Source organism: Tiliqua scincoides, chromosome 6 (assembly GCF_035046505.1).
Source record: "Tiliqua scincoides isolate rTilSci1 chromosome 6, rTilSci1.hap2, whole genome shotgun sequence".
NCBI lineage: Eukaryota > Metazoa > Chordata > Lepidosauria > Squamata > Scincidae > Tiliqua > Tiliqua scincoides.
In genome coordinates this window covers 60,396,917-60,424,099 of record NC_089826.1, presented here as the reverse complement: position 1 = coordinate 60,424,099, position 27,183 = coordinate 60,396,917, and the positions used below count along the sequence as shown (strand labels likewise).

At 42.9% G+C, this 27,183-nt stretch overlaps 1 protein-coding gene across 3 annotated transcripts in view; it reads left to right on the top strand.

Annotated features, from left to right (window-relative positions):
* The first annotated feature begins 1,490 nt into the window (after positions 1-1,490).
* Positions 1,491-27,183, top strand: part of PDLIM3 (PDZ and LIM domain 3) — a 34,405-nt gene continuing 8,712 nt past the window's right edge. The window contains exons 1-5 of one of the 3 annotated variants that reach the window (XM_066632746.1): positions 1,491-1,900; positions 16,425-16,576; positions 18,616-18,700; positions 22,901-22,968; positions 26,291-26,554. In XM_066632746.1, coding sequence (XP_066488843.1) covers positions 1,808-1,900; positions 16,425-16,576; positions 18,616-18,700; positions 22,901-22,968; positions 26,291-26,554 — 662 coding nt within the window. In that variant the 5' untranslated portion in view covers positions 1,491-1,807. Of the gene's footprint in view, positions 1,901-16,424; positions 16,577-18,615; positions 18,701-22,045; positions 22,234-22,900; positions 22,969-26,290; positions 26,555-27,183 lie in introns of all 3 variants that reach the window. The other 2 variants (XM_066632745.1, XM_066632742.1) reach the window with 2 other exon arrangements.

Below are 27,183 nucleotides of genomic sequence, written 5' to 3'. Positions count from 1 at the left end.
AGCAGAAAAGGAAGTGTGGAGGACAGGAACATAGCAGAATCGAGTGTCTCCTATGCTTTAGACCACTATCCTTGTCTCCTCCGCTCTTCTGTTCAATTCTCCTTTTCACTTTTCAAACTAGGGGGCAGGGGGAGATAAGAGCAGGTTGGCAAAGGTACATATCCTCATCAATCCATTGCCTGAAGTAACTACCTGCCTTTCCTATTAGCTGTGTTGCTGCTCAGCCATGTAGCTGTTCTTGGAGCCCTGCACAACTTCCTTCTTGGTGCTCTGGAGCTCAACAAGAACAATGATGTCATCACTGAATGCTAGACAGCTGCCCCTGCACAGTCACTGTAAGGCTCCATGCACTGCAAACACTGGAACATGTTAATGTTGGTAACTGCTTTAGGGCCCAATCCTAGTCGGCCTTCTAGCACTGATACAGCCACAAGATAAAAGAACGAACATTTCGTTATCTTGAGGAAGCCTCCACGACTGCCTCCCCATTACAGAATTCAGCACATGGCCCATTAGCATGGCTGCATCAGTGCTGGAAAGTTGGATAGGACTGGGCCCTTAGGGGCCAATTTTCCAGTGCCAGTGTTGCTATGCCAATGGGGTATGCTTCCTCTGTTGGGGAGGAAGTCCCCAGGTTGGCCAGGCAGGGCACTGGGTGAGGGCCCATGCCCATCACAGGACCCACATGGCTAGACCAATCCCTATGCCCCCTAGTACCAAAGGCAGCCCAAATCATCCAAGAGACTCATGTCACTAATGTGCCTGACACCCCAATATATAAATAGGAGCATACCACAGAGGTCCTTGCATCACTGCAGAGCCTTTAAGGGATGCCCCCATTGGGAGGAAGGGAGGAATTACTGCCACTGAATACTCCCCTCATTCGCGGATGGATGTGGTCATCACCTGCAGTGCACACTGAATGCCATTGTCTGTCCCTGGTAAGCTTGTGGGGGTGTGGAGGCCCAACACACCAAGGACTGTACTCCAGAGCTCCCAGTGCTGGTGCCGGCACTGAGAACATGAGATGGTGAGACCTGGGTTCAAATCCCATACTTAAGAAGTTCACTGAGTGGCTTTAGACTCTGTAACCTACCTCTGTAGATAACATAGGATAATTCCTTGTATGTTGCCCTGAGTTTGTAGGAAGAGGGGTAGGATAGAAATTTGGATGGAAAAAGGAAATACATCTTGTAATAATGTGATGTTTTAATTTAAAGTAAAACAGGGAAACAATGAAGACTAAGGATGGCAATTTGCAAGCTGCCTTATTTGCAAAGTAATCATTTATGCTGAAGAAATATCTTCTTGTTCCAAACCAGGCAAATGGATGTTTGTATAGGTGAATGGTAAGTTGATCAGCAGGCTGATGAAAGCATGATCTATGATAATAAAAGAAGCACAAAGCAAGCATCACATCCAGAAGGAGGCAGGCTGCTTTAAGAGACAAATCATTTCAAATAAGAGCGTGTAACCTGAAGCCCTCAGAGTGCTGGCTTGGGAGACAGCATATGAGCAACAAGTTGGTTGTAAAGTTCACAGAAGTGTCCAGATTTTAGTTTACCAAAGTTGGTACTTCCCTCTGGGTGGAGGGAACCAGGGACACCTGACGTCACTCAGGAGAAGAGATAAAGAGGTGATCTGGAAGGGGGAAGGCAGAAACGTGAAACCACAGCAGCTTGCTGAAGGGCCTGCTGGTCTGCCCAGGAGGCCAGTGCTCATCTGACAGGAACCCTTATCCGGACAGCTCCTCAGCCAGGGGCAGAAAAAACCTGATTTCAGATATCTGTCAGAAAATTGCTGGAACATGCCACAGAACGTTGTTCTCCCAGGACCAGCACCTTGGGGATTCCGGCTGACAGGAGGACTAGATTTTAACCAGCCATTAATCATATCCCGGGTATGTCCTTTTCAATTCCAGTTCTTTCTTTCTTTCTTTCTTTCTTTCTTTCTTTCTTTCTTTCTGAAAACTGACAGCCTTCAGGGTTGTGGAGAAGGATTTGAGTAGATCACAGTGTCTGGAACTTGCTCAGCCAAGCTAACTGTTAATTCTCTAGGTATGTAAGAAGCTGACAAAAAAATATCATTATGCATTTGTGCAGTATCCCCAACAAATGTTTGTGAAGAGGGATCTGCCTTGGAATGGCATATGTTACTTTTTTCCCCTATTCTGAGATTTATATCCCCCTGTATATATAATCCATCCAGCAGGACCCCTGGGTCTTACAGCATAAGCCTGTAGATGCTTACTGAATGTGGTGCATGTGTTCAGTAGGGTGCTTAGGGAGACTGCATCCTTCATGTATAGTATGCTGTGGGCAGGAGGAGCAGGTAGGTGTGTTTTCCCATGGCAAGTGCACAGAGCAAGGATATGTTACATCCTAATGTGTGTAATAGTATCCTTAGGACTTTTTTTAAAAGCAAAACCACATTGAGGGTGGTGCAGATTTAGAGATGAGGAGTGGTGAGGGAGAGGGCAATTGATATTTCCCCGGCCTCCATTTCTCTGCTCCAGATTACACCCTTACCCACAGCAGCTTTTCCCCATGCCGGACTTCAGGTGCCTGCTTGCGGACATGTTTCTAATAGCATATGGGTGAAATCATGGTGGGGGGGTGAGCTGGAGCAGAAAAGCAGTGAGCAGGGGGAGATTAAATTCTGTCTCCTCACCTCCCTCTTCCCCGAATCTATTCCTCCCCCTCCAATTCTGTCTTTCTTTCTTTTTTAAAAAGGCTTTGGGGAACTGTTAAGTTCCCCCTGCTCTGCCACTGTTTCTCTACCCTAAATTTCGTCTTCCAGAAATGGTTCTGCATCTTAATTTTTTTAAAAAATATCACTCTTAGCAGGCATTGCAGAGCTTGCCCCTCAAGCTGTTAGAAAGCACAATTTCTCTTTATACAGGAAAAGCAAAAGGACTCCTGGTCAAATCCTATGCAAACTTCTTCTGAAGTAAGTCCCACTGAAGCCAGTAACAACTGTGTTTACTCTCAGATAAGGTTGTTGGAATGTCAGCTTAAGTTTCACATCTACTCACAGCTTCCAAATGGAGAAGCATTAGAGTGTAACACTGTGTTTTGCCATGTTATCCTAACATGGCAATTTTCAACCTTTTTCATCTCCTGGCACACTGAGATGGTGCACAAATTGTCAAGGCACACTATCTGTTTTTTTTACAACTGACAAGGCACACTGCACTGCCAGTGGGGGGCCCTACTAAAATATGGCCCTCTCCCAAACTCCCTCGGCACACCTGCAGACCATTTGTAGCACAGTGGTTGAAAATTGCTGCCCTAGTGTATAAACAAGCAGGACCTGTAAGAAAATATTGCAATGTGTCTCCCCCCCATCCCACTGCAGTAGTGGAGGCTTCTTCCTTGTGGTATGATTCAGCTGGGAGAGAGAGGGAGAGATTTTGGTGGCCACAGGAAGGACCCACTTTTTCTTTCCCATTCTTTGAGGCTTTTCCATGCAGCACTATACAGCACTAGACAGTCAGGTTTGGGGCTGGGGACTAGCCCCAAACTTCTGCTTTGTGTTGCTGTACTGTGCAGGAGGATAGGATGGGGCCCTGGAAAGCAGGAAAGGGGAGAAGTGTCCTTTTTACTTACTTTTGCTCATGGGACATCCCTGTATAGGGAGGGGAGGTTTTTTAACATCCTAGTATGCATTTTCCCAAACCCTACTCCACATTTCCAGAATAGTATCTACTAGTGCTTTGAGCAGGCCAGTAAACCCCCCCCCCTTCCCCATTTTCCTGTCTTTTTTTAAACAGGAAACTAGCATTCCATGCCTCAACAATTAATAGATTGCGGCTGCAATCCTATCCACATTTACCTTGCAGTAAGCCCCATTAACTAGAATATGACGCCCTTCTGAATGCATAGGTTTGGGATCACAATCTGCTTGAGCTGGTTTCTTTAGTTCCCCCTTTTTATCCACCCCAAGAGTGGAAGATAGAATTGCAACAGAGAAATCGCAGACATTAGCAAGGCCGTGATGTGTGAAAAATGCAGTCCTCTCTGTGCAGCAAAAACAGGAGTCTCCAGCAGCAAAGAAAGGAGACTCCAGTTGTTGTCGCATGCCCCCCCTACACACTCCAAATGAGATTCTTACTGTAGAATGTTTGTGTCTCTATGCCCTCAACATTCTTTAAAATTCTGAAACTCTCCAGGCTGTTTTGTTGCTGTTGTCCTAATTTCCTTTTACTTTCACAGTTCTGAATATCTAGGTGGGCCTCTGAGTATGTAGAAACCCCCACCTTGTTTCTGAATTGCCTCATTTTGCCTCAAAACAGATAGGCACTTGGCTACCCAAGTTTGCTTTCATTCTGTGTATCCATCCATCCAGCCATCTAAATTTATTTATTTTCCAGCCCTTGACACAGATATACAATCTGGCCCTAGTTTGGAGACCCCTGGTTTACATAAATGAAATGGTGGCTGATTTTTCCATGGAGTCCTGACCCACACTGCAGCTTGCTTCACAAGAGACTCTGACTCAAGTCAAAATGACTCGGGGAGTTCTGGGGGCAAGTTGCCACAGGTGCATATTGTGACTCGAGTCATAGCACGAGTTGTCAAAGGGGGTGGGGCTAGACACAAGTCTCCCGCGTTTACTCCAGACCATCCCCCCTAATTACGGAGTTAGTGGGGAGTTATGACTTCTATGCACTTGGTTGTATCTAATAATGGAACAATTCAAGTGTGGGCAACTATGAGTGATTCCTCATTTTCCAGTGTGATTCCACTGGAACTAATAATATAATATATAATATACAGTATTTATATACCGCCTTTCTTGGTCTTTATTCAAGACTTTATTCAAGGCGGTTTACACAGGCAGGCTTTATTAAATCCACGCAGGGATTTTTACAAATTGAAAGAAGGTTCTCTCTTTCAAGAACCACCACATTCAAGATGTTACGCTCCAATCTGGTTTAACATTCTGGCCTCCATCCTATGAGTGATTCCAGTGATTTTCAGTGTGGCCACTTATACCAATCATTCATAGAAACAAGTTCATAGAGGAACACTACAAAACTAATTCAGAGAGCTTTCATGCCAAATCTGTTACTTTCATGCCGAACCTGACATATGACAGTAAAAAACAAGAGAGATAATAAATTACTGTAGAAAAGTTTAGAATTAATTCAGTGGTATCCAAACTGTGGGTTGGATCCCACCAGTGGGGCACAGCCCGATTTTTTGTGGGCTGCGATACTGACAAGCTGATAGCTGACAAGGAAAATGTATTGAGCCCTATGGAAACTGAAATGGAGCAGCACTTGTGCATTTACTCATGAGTAACTGACAGTGACATGGTCCACTTGGAAGGGCAGACCAAGGGGAACACAGTGCCACTAAATGGTCCTGATCTGATGAATGCAGGCCCCAACAAACTCTCGGGAAAGAAGCCCCCCATCTCCAAGCTGACAAGGAAACTATACTGAGCTCTACGGAAAACAAAACTGAGCCAGACATGCACATTTATCATGAGTAGGTGACCGTACCTAGGTTCTTACTGAATGCCAGGTGAAGGGGAATGCAAGGCCACCTGAATGTCCCGATGCAATGAAAATAGAGCAACAAAGGCTTCAGAAGGCAGTCTCCCACCACCACCATAGTAAAAAGGATAAAAATAAAGGCTCAAGCACCTGGTAAAATGAAACTCCAAACTCATAAATATGTCTGCTTTATCCAGAGCACTGCAAAACTGTGTCTTAAGTTCAGATTAATAGACATCCCTGTGCAAACCTGCACATATCCAGATGAATAAGCTGTCTGTAAGACCTAATGTCTCAAATTTACATTTCTCAGTATGTCTAGGTTAGTGCTTTTTATTATTGGCATTAAACGATTCCAAACTGTATGACCATATCGCTGTCCACTTCTATTTATAGTCTGCAAACCTGAGAGACTGTGAGATATAAATGTAAAAACTAAGAAAATTGAAAATGTTTCTGCCTAAGGCTGAAATCCTACATGCTTTTACTCAAAAGTAAGTTCCATTGAATTTAATGGGACTTATTTCTGAGTAGACACAAATAGGATTGCAATGTAAGTGAAGTACTTTTAAGTCCTGTTAATTTAAACACAAGACATAAGCATATGCTTAATTAGGATCTCCCATTGAAATAAATGGAGCTTTTAAAATGGTTTTACTAGTTGAATAGTGCCTAGTTTAGCTAAAATCAAGGTAAATATTCCCATAATGTGCTATTTCAGTATTGCATCAATTTGCTGGCAATTTAAGTTTCAGAGAATACTTTGAACAAAACTAGTATTCCTCATGGAATTAGAAGTAGAATTAATTCTATTCCCTGAGACATTTGGTGGGCCACTGTGAGGCACAGGAAGCTGGACTAGATGGGCCTATGGCCTGATCCAGTGGGGCTCTTCTTATGTTCTTATAATTGTCATTTTAAATTTGCTGGCAACTTTTAAAAGTATTACACCAGGAACCAGAGTAAGGAGCTGAAGATTTATTCACAGGGGGCAATAGAAAGAAAGAAAGAAAGAAAGAAAGAAAGAAAGAAAGAAAGAAAGAAAGAAAGAAAGAAAGAAAGAAAGAAAGAAGCAAGCTTGTATTTGAATGTAGGAACTAAACTTCAACTTTTAAAAAGACCAATCACTGTAAATAAAATTTCACCAGAACGCCTTTTAGGCTGAAGAATTTGGCCTTCGTAATATACACAGCTGTCTCATTAAACTAATCTGACACAATTGTATGGCATTTGACACAGAAATCCTGAAGAAAAACAAGATTGAGTATAAAAACAATAGAAAATATGGGGATGTTTTGAGACTGCCTTTGCCTTTTATGGCATTTCAAGTGGGAGTTTTCCATTATCTCTGATGAAAAGTATTTTGGCAACGTCAGGCTTCTATTCTGCAAGTGTTTAGAGTATGCTCACTCAAGTTTATAGTTGTATTAACAAAAGAGAAGCTACATTTATAGTAAATTACTGAAAAAATAAATTGTTTGGTTATTGAGCTAACATGAGATGAGAAGCTTTAGTAACTGCATGACAGGACTCATGCATTGCCTATTCCAAGGCCTGGTGTTGCAAGATATAGTATGTTTACATAGAAAGGCAACTATTAAGATAGATATCTTGCAGTTTTTACTGGGAAAGCTGTTTGATGTTAACACAGCTTGGATCATTTGTCTTATTTATGAACAACAGTTCAGAATTGGAAAGTGACTTGCTAACCAATGCCCAGGGCCCCATCCTGAAAAATCAAAACCAATCCAATCATACTGTTTTTTACAATCTTGAATCAGAAGATGTGGATTATATTATATTATAGTCTCTTATATTCTCTTATATTAGCGCCCCAGTATCCACGAGGATTTTATTCTGGAACCTGACACTGTTTACTGAAACCACAGATACTGGGGATGCCCCCTGGCCTCTGGAGGGTCTTCTGAGCTCCACAGAGGCCACGCACACTCACCCACGGCCTCTGCAGGGCTCAGAATGACCATTGTGGACTGACAAAGTGACGTTTGTATGCCTTTAAAAAGTATACAAGCCCTTTTGGCTTTCCCAGCCCTCCCAATGCCTTTTAAAGGCATAAAAACATCACTTCCCATTTTTTTAAAAAACGGCAGTGACTTCTTTTGGCCTAAACGGCCATTCTATGGCCTGCAGAGCCTGTAGGCAGACATGTGCAGCATCTGTGGGGTTCAGAAGAAGTTCCATTCTCGGAACCCCTGTAGATGCCAAAACCCATGGATAATCAAATCTGCAGATCTTGGCACTTTCAACCCTCCAGAGGCGATCGGAGCTGTGCATCAATTGCTTCCAGAGAGTATTCTGAGGCCCATGGAGGCCATGTGCAACTTCCATGGCCCTTAGAAGGGCTTATAAAAGCCTAAAACATCACTTCCAGGTTTCCCCCCAAAACTGAAAGAGACTTTCTAAGCCTCCATGAGCCTCAGGGACACCCTCTAGAGGCAACCAGAACACAACTCCGGTCACCTTTGGAGGGTCCAGGTTGGGCCAACCCCACAGGTTCAGGACCCACAGACAGTCAAATCCTTAGGGACCAAATCCGGTGATAAAGAGTGACTGTATGCTCTACTGAATTCAATTATGAATTGAGTCATGAATTTTGCATTAACTGACTTTTCACTAGAACCATCAATATGCAAACCAAAGCCAAGATCCTTGTTGCACTCCCATGGAAGAAAAAGAGAAGCAACTGTGCTTACTTTTAAAAACCTTGATGTGCAGGTCACGCTCCAGAGCTGTGCTATTATTGGTTCACAGGGGTAAATACACTATAGATTGTAGCCATTGCTCTTCAAAGGACCATGACCACTACAATGAATGCTCAGATCTGTTATCAAGGGGTACAAAGTTTCTTTTGGGTCCCTTCCCAAAGCAGGAGGGGTGAAACAGAGTAAGGGAGTGGTCAGAATGGGGGCAAAATAGGCAGGGGGAAGTAGCAACAGCTGGAATGGTCTATGGAGCCCAAATCTACTAGTCTTCCCAATGCAGACCTCAGGTCTACCTGCCTGCCCAGCATTGGCAGCTAAATACAGTAATACGGAAAACCAAACACATTCCTCTCTAAAATCTTTGAAATATAGAAAATCATAGCAGGAGATTAGTATCATTGTATTTAGGCTCACACTAGAATGGAAAGTGTCCTGTGTGTACCAAACCTTGCTTCTGCAGCAGCTGTGCTCCCGCAGCTGTGTCAATGAGCTCCTCTACACTCCTTCATGGCGAGCGGATCCACAAGCCAAAGAGCCACTGTAGCATTTCAATTTCCTCCCAGAAGTGACACTGTTAAGGAATGTAAGCATTCCAGGGCCTGGAGCAGGACTTTTCAAACTGGGGCGTTGCGAAAAGCAGGGCTTTTCAAACTGGGGCGTTGCAAATTTCTGGGTGGTTCCTGGGCCCTCTTTCTGACCCTGGGCCTGGGTACAAGTTACCCCCTTTACCCCCTTCTCCTAGGCCCTGGTTCCATGGACAGAACAGGTCTTCATGCATGCCCCTTCTTTCAAGTGATTGGTGGGAGCCTTGTGAGAGCCTGAGCTCTCTGTTCACACTCCCATAAATATTAATGGAATCAGGGAAACAGTTTCTGAACATTTCGTAAGTGTTATGTATGCAAGTTATGCAGGATTGAAAGCCTGCATAACCAATTGGCCCAGTCTTATGGCTGGCCAATCAGGTGGTGGATCGAAATCCTACTGTCCAGTTGGCCCTCTAGTTTAGTGTTTCAACAGCACTAATCATGGGAAATCTGGGTGGAGCTAAGGGGTATAAAGCCAGGGGTGTTTGCCTTGTGTTTTCATTGCCAGGTTTTGTTCTGAAGATGAAACAAATGTGTTGAGCTGTTATCTCTATGCCTTCCTTTATTTGCATGAACCCACTATTTAACAGTAAGAATTTTCAATCTTGGGAGCTTTTAACTAGAATTGATGAGATTTTTTCTAGGTAAAGGCATTTATAATTACAGAGCCAAATTGCCAGCTGTTCAGGCTCAATTTTTTAAAAAGAAAATTGTAGATTGAATTCAAAGAGAACTAAACCAAGATAATCTAAACCTTTTGAGATTAAGCTGAGTACATATCTATGCCAATTTCCTATCAAATTGTCACAAGACAACATGATGAGTCAACAATTAAGAAATCAGTATCTCTTGTACTTAACATTTCATTAGCATAATATTTAAATAGATTGTAGCTGAGTAACTAACCTATACAATCTTAAAAACTTGAAAAGGGAGAGAGAGATCACCAGATGCTTACAGGCAATGTAAGAAAACTGGGATGAGCACAGAAGGCACTCACTCTGGCTCAGTCCACAAAGCTGTTTCAATGTTCCATATCAGTAAGCCTGTACTGGACTTGATGCTCAATTGAGCTGTGAGTTGGGTGGCATGGAAAGATAGTGAGGGGCACAGGTGATGTGGCTTTGTGCTTTGTGATGTGATATTTCTTTTTTTATATTTTATTGCATATTTTCTTCATTGTTTTCTAATACAGTGGTTCTCACACATTTAGCACCGGGACCCACTTTTTAGAATGAGAATCTGTTAGGATCTACTGGAAGTGATGTCATGACCAGAAGTGACATCATCAAGCAGGAAAATTTTTAACAATCCTAAGTTGCAATCCTACCCACACCCAGGAGTAAGTCCCATTTACTATCATTGTTCAAAGCATATACAGTTACCTGTTAAAAGTACAGGTCTGTAACATTTCCCCAAATGCAATCACTTACCATGTCCATTATATTACCAATCACTTACCATTATTTTAAAAACAAAATATTGAAATGAATGGGGACCCACCTGAAATTGGCTCATGGCCCACCTAGTGGGTCCTGACCCACAATTTAAGAAACTGTTCAAATAGAATGAACTATAGGGCTCAGGAGACATAAAGGTGATACAGCTTTTTCCAGACATCTTTGACAGGCAAGGCCTCTACCTGGAGGATACATGTGACATTTCATTGAAAAACTCAATTCCAAAGGATATAGCTTGTGCCCATTACTGAATCACTCACCTTCCCATTCCTTCTGATGGAGTTCTTTTAGTGGGGGCAGGAGGGTGCTTTGAGTGGATCAATCTTCCTTCTGAGTTTTGTCAGCTATTCAAAGTCTCTTAGGCTGCAAACTCATACAGTTACATGGGAGTAAGAACCAGGCAGCTCAATGGGACTTACTTCTGAGCAGACATGCTTAGGTTTGCACTGTTAAACCAAGCCTGAATTTAAAGGGAAACTGCCTACAGTGGTTTGGGATATGTCAACAAGAGAGCATTTTCGCTGCATGCAGAAGTTCCCTAGTTTAATCCTTGACACCTGCAGATGGGACTGGGAAAGGCCCTTCTCTGGAAGCCCTGGAGGGCTCCTGTCAGTCACTGCAGTCCTGTACTGCCCTACCATGACTCATAAAGTTAAGATAAAATTGGGGCCTAACTGCAGGGTTGGGAAAAGCAAGCATGGTTTGACTCAAGATGAGTCACTGAGTCGCCGTCCCCATGACTTGACTTGAAAAAGAGTCATAACAGGGATACTTTCCAAGTTGCCAAGTCACTCTTTAGTGACTCCAATGGACTCGAGTTGAGTCCCTTAAAAGCCTCCCTTTAAAAAGTGGAAAAAATGGGGCTGCTGCCAGGGAGTGTGTTCCTCTTTGAACACTCCCCTGCTGTCCCTGCCCATCTGTAAAGAGGACAGGAGGAGTAGGAGACGCGGCCAGAAGCGACAAGAGGGAGGAGGGTCACAAGCAGCAGCTGGGAGGCTTACCAGGATGACCTGATCCTTGGCAGCCCTACTCACAAGTAGTCCCACTTCAGCTATTCATTCAATGGGGGTTGCTCCTCTTCCTGCCCTCCCTCAGCCAATGGAAATATGAGAATGCCTGTCCAATGATCACCCATTCCCTCTTTTCTATCAGACAGGAAAAGAAAGCCCAGTCCTGCCTCTCTGCTCCTGCTCGCATTAACCCTTTCCTGCCTCCCAGATGGAACTCCCTGCTGCTCGTGTCGGAATGCTGCCCCATGAGGCAAAAACAGTGAGCAGGCACCCCCAGACACAGGCAGACTCGAGTCAGCATGCGTGGGGATTTGTGCCAAGTCAGGGGTCCTGATTCGAGTCTTTTTCAGAGTCTTCCACATGTGCGACTCATGAGTCACAGAGTCAACAAAAATAATGGATTTTTGCAACTCAACTCACTGACTCAAGTTGCCAACACTGCCTAACTGTACATGGATTAAACTCATATTTCTGGATGTGGGGGGCAAACTGTGACTTCTCTGTTCCATACATGAGTTTCTGTTGCACAACTATACTATTAGCAATCAACTTCACAGAGTGTGGCAGTCTGCCAGTGTTGTACAGTATATTTTGCTAGCACTGCAGGGGAGTTTGAGGTGATGCAACCATTTAGTATTTGAGTGTAAATCCCTTTTGTGATAGGAATACCCAGCACATCACAGAAAGAGAAGAAGAGGAACAAATACCTTTTGCCCAGCAGTTTTTTAGGTGAATGCTTTTGTAAGCTTCTTACACATGCAGGGCCACGCGCAGGGCCAGCTAGGCAGGCGGAGATCAGGGGTCTCAATGCGTGGATGAGACGGTGGTGTAGGGAGGAGGGGTTTAGATTTGTTAGGCACTGGGGAACGTTTTGGGACAAGCGGGGCCTGTACAAGAGGGACGGGCTCCATTTGAACCAGAATGGAACCAGACTGCTGGCGCATAACATTAAAAAGTTGGCAGAGCAGCTTTTAAACTGATCCCTGGGGGAAGGCCGACAGGAGCCGAGGGGCATCCGGTTCGGAACTCCTCATCCCTATGGGATGAGGATGGGGAGGTTAGAGAACAACAAGACAAAGGCAGGGTAGGAGAAGAAATTGGGAAAGGTAGCGTGATGGGATGTGATAGACGGTTTGGCACAATGAGAGGATGCGGGGACAAAGGAGCAAATAAGCAGCCCATCCTGGGCCATTCCGTGTATAAATGCTTTTATGCGAATGCCCGAAGTCTACGAGCAAAGGTGGGAGAACTGGAATGTCTGGTGACAAGGGAAAATATTGACATAGTGGGCATAACGGAAACCTGGTGGAATGCGGAGAATCAGTGGGATACCGAAATCCCGGGCTATAAACTCTACAGGAGGGACAGGCAGGGGCGTGTTGGAGGTGGGGTGGCCCTTTATGTTAAGGAAGGGATAGAATCCAGCAAAGTAGAGATTGAAGGTGGGTCCGACTCCACCGTAGAATCTCTGTGGGTTAAATTACCAGGCTTGTGCAGCGATGTAATACTGGGGGCGTGCTATCGTCCTCCAGACCAGAAATCGGATGGGGACCTTGAAATGAGGAAACAGATCAGGGAGGTGACAAGGAGGGACAGGGTTGTAATCATGGGGGACTTCAATTATCCTCATATTGACTGGGTCAATTTGTGTTCTGGTCACGATAAGGAAACCGGATTTCTTGACGTGCTAAATGACTGTGGCTTAGATCAGCTAGTCACGGAGCCCACCAGAGGACAGGTGACTCTGGATTTAATTTTGTGTGGTACGCAGGACCTGGTTAGAGATGTAAACGTTACTGAGCCATTGGGGAACAGTGATCATGCTGCGATCCGTTTTGACGTGCACGTTGGGGGAAGAATACCAGGCAAATCTCTAACAAAAACCCTTGACTTCCGACGGGCGGACTTCCCTCAAATGAGGAGGCTGGTTAGAAGGAGGTTGAAAGGGAGGGTAAAAAGAGTCCAATCTCTCCAGAGTGCATGGAGGCTGCTTAAAACAGCAGTAATAGAGGCCCAGCAAAGAAAGAAGGGTTCCACTAAATCCAGGAGAGTGCCCGCATGGCTAACCAGCCAAGTTAGAGAGGCTGTGAAGGGCAAGGAAGCTTCCTTCCGTAAATGGAAGTCTTGCCATAATGAGGAGAATAAAAAGGAACATAAACTGTGGCAAAAGAAATGTAAGAAGGTGATATGGGAGGCCAAGCGAGACTATGAGGAACGCATGGCCAGCAACATTAAGGGGAATAATAAAAGCTTCTTCAAATATGTTAGAAGCAGGAAACCCGCCAGAGAAGCGGTTGGCCCTCTGGATGGTGAGGGAGGGAAAGGGGAGATAAAAGGAGACTTAGAGATGGCAGAGAAATTAAATGAGTTCTTTGCATCTGTCTTCACGGCAGAAGACCTCGGGTAGATACCGCTGCCCGATCGGCCCCTCCTAATCGAGGAGTTAAGTCAGATAGAGGTTAAAAGAGAAGATGTTTCAGACCTCATTGATAAATTAAAGATCAATAAGTCACCGGGCCCTGATGGCATCCACCCAAGGGTTATTAAGGAATTGAAGAATGAAGTTGCAGATCTCTTGACTAAGGTATGCAACTTGTCCCTCAAAACGGCCACGGTGCCAGAAGATTCGAGGATAGCAAATGTCACGTCTATTTTTAAAAAGGGAAAGAGGGGGGACCCGGGAAACTATAGGCCGGTCAGCCTAACATCCATACCGGGTAAGATGGTGGAATGCCTCATCAAAGATAGGATCTCAAAACACATAGACGAACAGGCCTTGCTGAGGGAGAGTCAGCATGGCTTCTGTAAGGGTAAGTCTTGCCTCACGAACCTTATAGAATTCTTTGAAAAGGTCAACAGGCATGTGGATGCAGGAGAACCCGTGGACATTATATATCTGGACTTTCAGAAGGCGTTTGACATGGTCCCTCACCAAAGGCTACTGAAAAAACTCCACAGTCAGGGAATTAGAGGACAGGTCCTCTCATGGATTGAGAACTGGTTGGAGGCCAGGAAGCAGAGAGTGGGTGTCAATGGGCAATTTTCACAATGGAGAGAGGTGAAAAGCGGTGTGCCCCAAGGATCTGTCCTGGGACCGGTGCTTTTCAACCTCTTCATAAATGACCTGGAGACAGGGTTGAGCAGTGAAGTGGCTAAGTTTGCAGACGACACCAAACTTTTCCGAGTGGTAAAGACCAGAAGTGATTGTGAGGAGCTCCAGAAGGATCTCTCCAGACTGGCAGAATGGGCAGCAAAATGGCAGATGCGCTTCAATGTCAGTAAGTGTAAAGTCATGCACATTGGGGCAAAAAATCAAAACTTTAGATATAGGCTGATGGGTTCTGAGCTGTCTGTGACAGATCAGGAGAGAGATCTTGGGGTGGTGGTGGACAGGTCGATGAAAGTGTCGACCCAATGTGCGGCGGCAGTAAAGAAGGCCAATTCTATGCTTGGGATCATTAGGAAGGGTATTGAGAACAAAACGGCTAGTATTATAATGCCGTTGTACAAATCGATGGTAAGGCCACACCTGGAGTATTGTGTCCAGTTCTGGTCGCCGCATCTCAAAAAAGACATAGTGGAAATGGAAAAGGTGCAAAAGAGAGCGACTAAGATGATTACGGGGCTGGGGCACCTTCCTTATGAGGAAAGGCTACGGCGTTTGGGCCTCTTCAGCCTAGAAAAGAGACGCTTGAGGGGGGACATGATTGAGACATACAAAATTATGCAGGGGATGGACAGAGTGCATAGGGAGATGCTCTTTACACTCTCACATAATACCAGAACCAGGGGACATCCACTAAAATTGAGTGTTGGGCGGGTTAGGACAGACAAAAGAAAATATTTCTTTACTCAGCGCGTGGTCGGTCTGTGGAACTCCTTGCCACAGGATGTGGTGCTGGCGTCTAGCCTAGACGCCTTTAAAAGGGGATTGGACGAGTTTCTGGAGGAAAAATCCATTATGGGGTACAAGCCATGATGTGTATGCGCAACCTCCTGATTTTAGGAATGGGTTAAGTCAGAATGCCAGATGTAGGGGAGGGCACCAGGATGAGGTCTCTTGTTATCTGGTGTGCTCCCTGAGGCATTTGGTGGGCCGCTGTGAGATACAGGAAGCTGGACTAGATGGGCCTATGGCCTGATCCAGTGGGGCTATTCTTATGTTCTTATGTTCTTATGCAAGAACAAAATGAGAGATCCCTCTTATCATAGAATAAAGCAAACATAGAATTGTTTGCTTTAACATTTATAAGAATCCAAGGTACAGGAGAGAATGCTATTTGAGTTCTGAATTCTGCCAAAATGTTCACAAGCATAAAGAAGATTTAGAAAATAATACCTGCAAGTCCATCCATATGATTCTTGGATCAATAAAAGCCAAGAGTTTGGATTTAAGTAATTTATACCACAATCCTATACATAATGCATTGAAATATATCCCACTGAAATTAGCAGAATGTACTTTCATTGCCCTGATCCAGCAATCTCTTTGAGGTACATAAAATCAATTTATCAATGGGAGCTTTAATGCACTGTTTCCAGAAAAGCCCCACTTTGCCTGTGTGTTGTTGTTCTAATATGAACAGCCATGGAAACCTTGGCCAGGATAGTGTCTGAAAGGGAATACTGGGAGCAGAAGCATCTTCTCGCCTATGAAATAGTCTTGTTTTGCTCTCTGCTTGAAGCCTATTTGAACACATGCAATTTCTGGACTGTTAACCCATCAACAGAGGTAGTCAAACCACATGCATGTTGCTTTCTGCATTCAGATTGGTGAACTTCATTGAAATGGATGGGGAACTTTCTTGCACAGGAGCTTTCTGTACACTACACATCCAACTCTAGCTAGGGCTGAATGTGTTTGACTGCAGGAACTATAATGAATCAAAGTATAGCGAGTCAAAACTAGTGTTAAAGAGGTGAGTAGCCTACTTTGTAATTCCTAGTTCCTAAGTTTATTTTAACAATCTCTGGGTGGACAATTTCTTGACTTCAGTGGATCTTACTTTTCCGTAATAGGTTTAACACCATGAAATAGGTTTAGTAGACTAGTTAATAAAGTATAGTCAAGTTATTTATATGACTCTGTAAATGGATTTAGGTTAACAAATAGTTTAAAAAGACAAGTTCTGTATTTCTTTCAGATTACTCCTGGGAGCAAAGCTTCTCAAGCCAATCTGTGTCCTGGTGATATCATTATAGCTATTGATGGCTATGGCACAGAGAATATGACTCACAACGATGCACAGGAGAGAATTAAAGCAGCATCACACCAGCTCTGTTTGAAAATTGAGAGGTATGTTAAGACTAATGAATTGATGTCTGCATTACTGAACAGTTTGTATGTATAAACTGGAAGACAGTTTGGATTTCTGGACCTTATATCCCAAATACTTAGGTTTTAATAGTACGGTTTCTGACAACAGCCAGGCTCAGATATAACACAAAACCATGGTTTCTTACTATTAAAATGAGATTCAAATTGAAGTCACACTGTGGCTCGGGTGGGAGCTTTTTCTCCCACAAAAAGTAGCATACGTGGGAGGCCTTGCTCCAAATCAGGAGGACTGCTGAGGCTCGTTCTGAATCAGTCCCCTCCCTATGTGCTATTTACCAGAAGAAAAAGGAAAGCCAAGCTCAGTGAGGCTGTCAAAGTTGCCTCTTGAGTCTTGCAAAGGAGAAGGAAGTGGTACTCTTGTGAATCACATTCATATATGAGAGCCTTTTGGTTTGCCTAAATCAGCCTAGACTTCACTGCCTTGAATAAAGCATGACTGCACAATTGACCTGTTTAGTGGTCCAAAATCTAATTATAAGGGAGTCAGGCAGGGAATGGGGGTGACATGATGATGTGCAGTTTGACATGACAGCATCTCTGCATCACCTTGCCCTGGGCACCAGCAGCCCCCCCAGTATCTGGACACCTGGCTCCTTCAACTACCGAGCATAAGCAAAGGATAGCTCTTCTCTCTGTCATACCATTACCGAGACAGACATCCATAATGGAATAGCAAGGAGAAGCTCACCCCCTAATAGCAACAGGCTTTTTTAATACCTTGAAAAAAATACCTTTTCTATAGCTCTTGTCCAACCAGATATTCAGCCACACCAAAACCTCTGGCAAATGACCTCACCAGCTGGTGCTACTGCCTATCAGTTACGCTGACCCCTCCCACCTGGATCCTGGAGATCCATTATTACTCCAGTTAGCAAGACCTTGGTACCAGTACTCTTATCTTATCATGCTCCCAGCCTGACCACAAAGGATCTTGCTAAGGAGCTACTCTCAGCCTGCTGCCTTTTCTAACAGCTGCTTCAAAATGGCTTCTAACCTTTAAAATGGAGTGAGATAGCAGGGATTTTAACTTGTTCTTGACAGGAATACATAATTGAATGTTTATTTATGAAACACATCTGTTTTTCTAGATTCCTTCCATTTTTTATATGTTCAGTTTGTTTTTGAAAAAAGTCTGTACTGCCCTATCAACACCTCACAACCTCTTCATTCTTGCTTTTGCCATGAGTGTGCTTACATTTATTTTATTGATTGATTGATTGATTTGATTTGTAATTCGCCTTTCTCCCCGGAAGGCACCCAAGGCGGCTATCAACATTTAAAAGTCATAAAATACATTAAAACAACAGCAACAAAAAGGTAAAAAACAACCAGCAGCAATAAAAGCAGCAGTAAAAACAGTTAAAAGCAGCCATGAGACATCAAACGTTTGCTGGCATAAAAGCATCTTCAGGCCTCGTAGGAAGGTTGACAATGAAGGAGCTGTTCTCAACTCAAAGGGGAGGGAATTCCACAATACAGGCGCCACCACCGAGAAGGCCCTATTTCTGGCCACCATCCCCCTAACCTCTCTTGATGACGGCACAACCAACGGGGCCCCCTCTGATGATCGAAGAGAGCGTGCCAGAATATATGGTAGAAGGCGGTCTCTCAAATACGCTGGTTCCAACCCATTTAGGGATAAAGGTCAAAACCAGCACCTTAATTCAGCCTGTAAACTAATGGGCAGCCAGTGCAGCCACCGGAGCAATGGCGTGACAGAGTCAAACCGCCGACCTCCAGCAACCACATGAGTCACTTACATATGTATGTCTCTGGGTGTCCCTATTCTAGGTGGAAAAGGAAGGATTCTCTACTTTTTTTCTCTGTGCATAATTTTATCTACTAGTTTAATACTGTCCATTTTAAGATTTAACAGGTAAAGTATATTTTGCAGGTCTGCCTCTCATGCTCTGAGAAAATACTGTGGATCTTAGGACTGCAAAGCATGCTGAGAGGAGATGCATAAGGTTGAAAGATTTTTCATTTTTCACCTGCAGGGCAGAAACAAAACTGTGGTCCCCACAAATATCAGAGGATGGCAGTCCGCATCCATTCAAAGTCAACTTGGAAGCTGAACCACAGGTAACAATTGTTTCAAGTTAGCAGCGTAGCTGTTTGATGCCTTGGTTGCTTACCTACCTTTTAACTATGTTTGCCAACTTCTCGTACTAAGTATTTTAACAGAAACATAAAATATATGTGACAAACACAAAGCAGTGGTTCCCAGACTTTTGGGATCAACAGGCAACGGAAATTATCAAATTCCTACATCTGTTCTGAACTTCAGTTCTGTTGATATCACAGCTATAGCTCAGCTATAGAACATCAAAGACAACATCTAGGACAAGACCCTCATGGGCAGTATTCCCTCTAAGCTGCTTGGTCACACAGGTAGAACTGAAGCCCTGCATAGCTTTCTTTGTGGCACTCTGGAGCTCAGCAGTGATGACTGTGCTGATGCACTGTGAGGCTCTGTACAGACCCTGTAATTTTTACAGAAAATGCCACTCATGGGTAAGGGTGATATCAGGCATGGTGCAGTGGTAAAGGCCAAGGGCACACACCTATCAGATGCCCCACCCAGTTGGGCTAACACCTGAACTTTCAGTAATAGTTGTAGCACCCAGTACACCTGTGGTTCCCAAGCTGTGAGCCGTAGCTCCCTGGGGAGCCATGGAAACCAGCCAGGGGGATCACAGAATCCTCACAAAAAATCTGTCACCCTAAACAATGTATAGAATTATAGCCCTAATGGGGAGCCATGGCCAATGGCCCAGTAGGTCAAGGGAGCAGCCAGTTGAAAAAGTTTGGGAACCACTCCAGTATACCATCAGAGGGCAGATGAGGGGTATTATGCAGACCCCAGTGCATGACTTTCCCCCAGGACCCCTAGCAATCTGGCGCCAGCACTGCTCATGAGGATACCTATACCTCAAACAAGCTTACTGACTTGACATAGCTGTATGCTTTTAAAGAGAAAAAATTATGACGGAGTCTCTTCTGTCTCATTGTGATAGAATCTGAGCCCAAATAAAATGAAAGTTCCACATACTCTTGACAACTTGGTAACTACATATTAAATATCCTTTCTCCACTTTTAGCCTTTGTAATTAAAGTCAGATGACCTAATCTGGCTATAGTTGGGAATATTATAGAAGATGTTAGCATATAGGTAAGATGAGTGGCTAATGCGCATTCCATTCAATGCCAAACAGTGAATAAACATGCCACATCTTCTATTGGATGTATTCATGCCTGCGGTTGTCCAATCCAGGAAAATGGTCTATGCGCTGATGTCCTCAAGTCACAGGGAAATAATGGTGTTGTCTACTAAGGCCATTACAGAGTGAACTTGAATTTGAATAGTCAGAATGTTTGACAGTGGGAATTCTGCTGTACAGTATGTTGCTTGTTTGAAATGCAAAGAACAAAATATTATACCAGAATATTGCCAAGACCAAAAATATATTCACTAAAACAATAAGTGCTTTTTATAATTGAAATTAATCATGTTACATTGATGAGACAGGTCTCTTTGGAACACAAATGCCAGTCTTTGAAGGCAATTCATCAAGATGATCAATCCTGAATAGGGCTACTTTTCAGTTCTTTTGAGAATGCACTTCTGATACTTATTAAATACAAAAAGTTGTTAATCATTTGGGGCAAAAAGAGCTACCTGTATGAGTTTGTCCTTAACTGTTATGCTAGGCTTACTAAATGTCTTGTAATTATTTTAAAATTGGTCTTGAGTTCTTAGAGAATTGTGAGACAAAACAGCCAAATTTTAGAGCTTAATTTATATTTTTTTAAAAACACACAAGAGCTGGACTATACATAAAGATTTTTTTTCTGCTGCTGTTTGCTTTGCCATTTATAGTTTGCGCATTTAGTGATGTCCTACCCAAGATATGAAAATTGAGGGGGAAAACTCAGTGCAGTAAGAAGAATATGTTTTTGGAATATAGCATTGTAAAAGCTGACTCTGTTGCATAGTATTTCTGTACTGATCCCAGTTAAGCCATTTCTGTCCAACGTTGCATATATGCAGTAGGGACCAAATGTGCACACCTGTGGGCTGGGCAGAAATGGGTTAAAACCCATTGGTTTTCTTGGTGATGCATTTCTGAAATTTCACTTACATCAACATGGCTTCTAGCAATACATGATTACAACTTACATGGGAATAAATATCACTGAGCTGACTAAAACCGACTTCTGAGCACACATACCTAGGCTTGTGCTATAACTTCAATTCAAGCCTTTAATTCTTACACTTTTGAATGAATAGCCCAACATGGCATTTTTATGTTTTTACTGCACTTGCTTATATCCAAAGAATGCATGTTTCTGAAACAAGCAGACAAGCAAGCAACCCATTACCAGAGGTCCCCACACAATTTAAGCATCTGTTGAGTGAAATTGTCCAAATAATTCAAGCAAATTAATAGTGCAGTTCAACTGGACTGTAGTTGTGGGTGTCCAGAATTTACTCCTGGATTTAATCTTAGAAGGAGTCCGTGATTGCTTCTTTTATTGCGTTCATGCAGTCCTCTCCCTGTGTATTGGAACTGTTGCTCCTGCCCCCACTGTTGCCTCACATTGAGACATGGTGACTTCATAGATGTCTCTTTCCCGTGTGGTAGCTCAGCTGCTGCTCCCTCTTCCAGCCAGCCTCTTACCCCTTTCCTTCTCTTCTTTCTTCCCCACCTTTTTATCTTTCTCCTACTTCTGGCTTCAAATTTCTCTCTTTCCATCTAATTTTCACTGTTTTATCCCAAATATCTGTGCTCAGAAGTACATTCCACTAAGTTCAGTGGGATTACTCCCAAATGAATAGGATTGAAGTCTTAGTCAAGATTTTGAGACAGTAGCTGGCACTAGATGTGGGACTGCTGTTATAAATTTGTGCACCTGTTCTCCTCCCCTTCTCCCCATTATGTCTAATAATCCAAAATCATGTGGTGACAATGTGACATCTTTGTGAGGGTTTTTGTCCCCTCCCTTCATTGGCTGCCAATTGCAGAGGTGGGAACCTTGTCATGGGATAACATGTTCTTCCATATTTTTGATTACTGGGTGTTACTGAAGTTGGAGGAGGCAGTATGGGGGCTGCTGTGCCTGGCAGCTGTCAGTCATTTTCTGTAATATCATCTAATTCCAATCAAATTCTTGTGGCTTCTTCTGGCACCATTACCAGCAGTCTCACACCTATAAGCATATCTTCCTTTCTTCCATATAGAACAAGTAAAATTTTCTGTAGTGAATGGTAGGATGCCTACTTAGTGGTTTACTAAATCAAAATCTTTGTTGTCACTTTGCAGCAAGATGCATTTTATTAATAAAGAGCAGCATTGTCAGGTTTGCTTTTTATTGGCTTCAATGTGCATTGTAGCTTTGTGTCTTTTGTCTGCCTATCATGCACAGGAATTCAAGCCTATTGGTGCAGCTCACAACAGAAGGGCCCAGCCTTTTGTTGCAGCAGCAAACCTTGATGACAAAAGACAGGTAGTGAGTTCTTCCTATAACTCTCCAATTGGCCTGTATTCGTCTGGCAATATACACGATGCACTCCATGGACAGCTGCGGGGCCTAATTTCTAGCTCATCTGAAAAGTAAGTACTATGTTGTATGAGGACCATTCATTGTAGCAGCTGTGTCTGTCTGGTTTCGTTGCTATTGAGTCCAGCTCTTGTTGTTTTTCTTTCCTGATGTTCAAAACTTGAGAAATGCTCTTCAGAATATTTACTGTGGAACTGAACTTTTATGTAGGCAAGACCAAAATTACAGACACTTTTCCCTGAGAGACTTTTGCAGTGAACTTGCATACAGTCATCTTCTGATCAGCACTGGGCATGATCCAGTCCAAGCTAAGCACTGGAGGTTGCAATCCTATGCATGCATACACATTCACACAGTGTAAGCTCCAATGGGATTGATTTTGGCTTACTTCTGAGTAAACATGGAAAGGTCTGGGCTGTATTGCTTTCATGATATTTAAGTATGTGTTGTACAGTCTCATCCTTTGCATGTTTATTTGAAAGTCCTTTCCACTGTGTTCAATGGGAGTTGCTTCCTAGTACGCAGACCTGCAAACTTAAAAGTGCTTAACACTGGCAGGATTGTACCCACTGCTCTTGTTTCCTTTCACATAACAGCAAATGGGTTAATACTACTACTATATAATAATAATTTGTAACGTGTGTTAACTAATCTTATCTGGAAACAAATATTCAGTGACTCGCTGAAGGTTGTTTTTGTAATCCTTTCCTTTTTTTCCAGAACTTGGGCTACTTTGAACACAAGCATAATATTCGGCCCAAACCTTTCGTAGTCTCAGGCCCGAGCAGGTTATAAGTTCGATCTGTATGGTATAACTGGATGCACGTGTGTTTGTTTTTTAATGGTTACTCACAATTCAGCTGAAAGCAGTAACATTGCTCTTTTATTACCTTGGAAAGTCTTCTAATGAATAAAATGCTTGCTTCACAGCACAGATAAATATGAAATGCCAAAATACCATTCTCAAACCAGTTCTTTCACCATGGACAACAGCAGTGATTTGGAATGCATGTAGTCTAGCTATTGAGTGAAGCCACAATAGTCTACTGAGCCATAACAATCCCGTAACAAAGCCATAATAAATGCAGTCAATTCCAATGGCTCTTGCACAAACTTGGTGTGTTGTGCCACCAGAGAATTGAGATAAGAATCCAAATCTTACCCATAACACAAGTGTCAAGAGCTGAATAAATAATGGTCCAATAATATGCATGCATATTCTGGCCAGAATCTGCAGCAGGCATAAAAACCATATGCTGATGCTATAAAGTAGCACAATGATGAATGACTCCCTTCTAGTTTTAAAGAGTTGCTGGCTCTTGGGCTAGAATGGCAGAAGGCCACATGTACAGTTGTTCAGTGGGTCTTTTATTTAAGGCTATATGAGAGAAAAAGAGAGTCAGGCATGGGGTCTGTGTGGGCTATCTACTAAACACAAGCACTGCATTGGTGGATGAGAATGAGAAGTTAAATCCCACTGACAAAATACAAGAAGGGATGGGTTTTGAGAGGGGTATTTCCTTTCATCATCAACAGTGGGATTTTGTGGCAGATGTGCCTTGAGGATTGAAGCCTTTCCTTTAATAGTACTGGGAATTCAGAAGGTAGCTGCTGATGGTTCCATCCCAGAGTCATAGTTTTTAGTGAATAGCAAACTATACACTTTAATTTTCTCATTTTGTTTTTCTTTTGCTGAAATTACACAGTCCTTGTCAAAGAGGAGTGTTGCAAGTTGAATCAGAGCTGAAAACACAGATGCTAAGCTGAGCATAGTTTTATAGTTTACGTAGCATCAGACAGTATCTGCTGTTAAATGCCTGAAATTATTTTGCTAACTGCACTACTTCTCTCTTCTCTGGCAGTAGCAGGATGTGCCCTATAGCTGCTAACAGTGAATATGCTTAGCTTTTTTTTATTTTATTTATTTATTTATTTATTTATTTATAACAATGCACTTCAGTTTTGGAGGTGAATATCAACATTACTGACCAGTGTTGCTCCTGTCTTCCAAACATGGGTCCTGATTTTAGTCTTGAGCAACTGCGTGTGGCTGTATGGCTGTCCCCTTGTATGGACATTTGGCTGAGTGAGCTGGCAACTGCAAAACTGAATACTGGCTTTAGAACATATGTGACTCTTTTGGAATTCTTTGTCTTGCCTTTGATGGTAAGGAATGTGCTTTTCTTCAAGGGTTTGATAATATGGTCCTGCATAAATTCCACACGGCATCCAGGAGGGAAGCAAGTTAGCTCTTCATTTTGATAGCATCATTCTGAAAAACAGATCCGTCAAGGCAGAAAAAGTTCCCATCTTGGGCTGTAGGGGATACTTATCTCTGTGTCATATTTGTTACAGTAGATACCTGGTATTTAATGAATGCAGACATCCACATGAGAATGGTGACATGATCTGATTAATGTTGTGGATGCCTGAAAACTCACAGACACACCAGTGAAAGTTGACAATTTACTGAGGGATGTCTGAAATGTGGAAGAACAGAAAAACGAACTTTCCCAAAAACTTCAGAATTGACAGAAGTGACAGTCTGACACTGTCAGCATTCACCAAAGTTAGGACATTGACTGTGGTACTTATCTTCCAATTCTAGACCAAGTTTACTTGGAGTTAAGCTCAGTTTTCTCTGTAGACCAGTGATTTTCAACTCTTCATCTCACGGCACACTGGCAAGGCACTAAAATGGTCAAGGCACACCATCGGTTTTTGGACCATTGACAAGGCACACTGTGCTGCCAGTGAGGGACTCACATCCTGCAACGGTCCTACTAATAAGTGACCCTCTCCCATACACAGCACACCAATGTGCCATGACACAGTGGTTGAAAATGGCTGCTGTAGACTTTAGTTTTCTAGCACATACTTTAACTCACTGCCTTAGAGCAGCCCCATGCATTACAGGAAGCAGGGCTACAGATAGCCAAATGATTTGAGCGTTATCTTCTTATTTCCAGTATAACATCCTAAAGGGAAACTTGTATATCTCCATTGCTGTTAGATGCAGGAAAAGGGCACAGTATGTATATCTCACCACAAAAGAATATATGTTCCCCATTTGTACCTTGTCCATCCTTTATCATTGCTTCCTGAAACATCCGAAGCTCTTCTGAGGCTGCAGTTTGAAAGGTTGATGGCTTTCTAAAAAACTTGCAAAGAAGTGAAATAGACATAGCTTCCGTAATGATCAGATTGTGTCCGCAGCAATTCTGAAACAAGAAAAAAATGAGGTGAACTGTAAATATATTCCCTGTTTATGCCATTTTTGTTTTGGACCTTGGACTATTTAAAATTGGAAACTCAGGAATGAAACATTGCAAAGCATGCCTCCATCAACTGGAAACAAATGCAAGAAAAAGTGTCTGGCACACATATGTTTAGATAGTTTCCTGGTATCAAAAGCTAAACAATTAATAGTCTGACCTGAAAGTTAATTTACTATCACGTTGATCCTTAGAATAAATTACTATTATGCTGATACCCTGTCAGAAAGCAGTGCAGATACAGCATTATGCAAGCATAACAGCAGAGCATACATTAACTGAATGGTATGTAGGACTGAGGTCAGAGATGTAAATATTAAAAGCCATTTCTGCCCAATGTTGCATATACGTAACAGGGATTAAATGTGTACACCTATGGACTGGTCAGAAATGAGTTAAGCATTTCATCAAATTGTTGCTCTTGCACACAGGGCTGAAAAAATGTTTAGTTTCTAAATGTTCTTGCAGACATATTTCTTGCCTGAGTCTGATCAGGTTATTAAACCTCTGTTTAGACATGACGAACCACATCTGTAAAGGTGATGGAATTACGTATAGGCTGATAGCAGTAGTGTGTGACTTAATTAAGCTTTTGGATAAAATACAAAAAATGGAAGTTGGGCATCTTTAGTCACCACCTCTTTAAATTTCTGTCAACATACATGACAAGGAGAGGTACGTATATCTGTTTTTCAACAATTTCAGTTGTTTTTCTTGCCTCTGGTTCCTGTTGTCTCTTGCATCGCTCTTGTGAATGCTTCTGCTCCTACCCTTCTTTCTTATTGTTTCACTGGTTTGCATCACACATTTTTTTGTGTACTGGTTTTTGGCACAGTGTATGCAGTACTCCTTCTGGTATCGATGGTGGCAGTGGACGTAGCACACCTTCCTCAGTCAGTACTGTTAGTACTATCTGCCCTACTGAGCTGAAAGCAGCAGCTAAGATGGCCCCCAACATTCCCTTAGAAATGGAACTTCCTGGTGTCAAGATTGTGCACGCTCAATTTAACACACCTATGCAATTGTATTCAGATGATAATATTATGGAAACACTGCAGGGACAGGTTTCTACAGCACTGGGGGAAGTACCCCCAATAAGGTAATTGGAACTACCATGTGTGTTTAAGCATATATCCTAATGCATGAACGTTGCTGTCATCACTTGTTCTTTGCTTCATTAGTCAAAGATTATTAAAATGTATCTATCTCATTGCCAGATGTTTAAGTCAATGGCGAACTTCAACAGGTGAGAATGTAACACGGAAGATGTTTAGATGGACAAAACGTGACCTAAAGTCTGAATTTCTTATGAACTACTGCAGTGGTTCCCAAACTTTTTTGACTGGCGACTCCCCTGACCTACTGGGCCATTGGCTGCAGTTCCCCATTAGAACGATAATCCTATACAGTCAGTTTTCTTTATATGCGAATTCGCTTATCAGTGAGGGGCAGAATTGCTACCTTTTCTCATTATCTGCGTCTTTCTTTTCATTATCTGCTATGCAAAGACCTTCTGAAGGCTGCAGGGACCTTGAGAATGGTGACTGTGACCAACACAGATCCCTTTAAAATGGCCGACAGAAACTTCTGCCAGTCATTTTAAAGGGGTCTGTGCTGGGAGCCATTCTGAAGGTTCCTGCCATCTCTGGAAGGTCTTTGCAACATTAACAGAGATATTTTGGCACTTCCTTCTGCACTTTCCTGGCTTCCTGAGGGTCTCTGCTATAT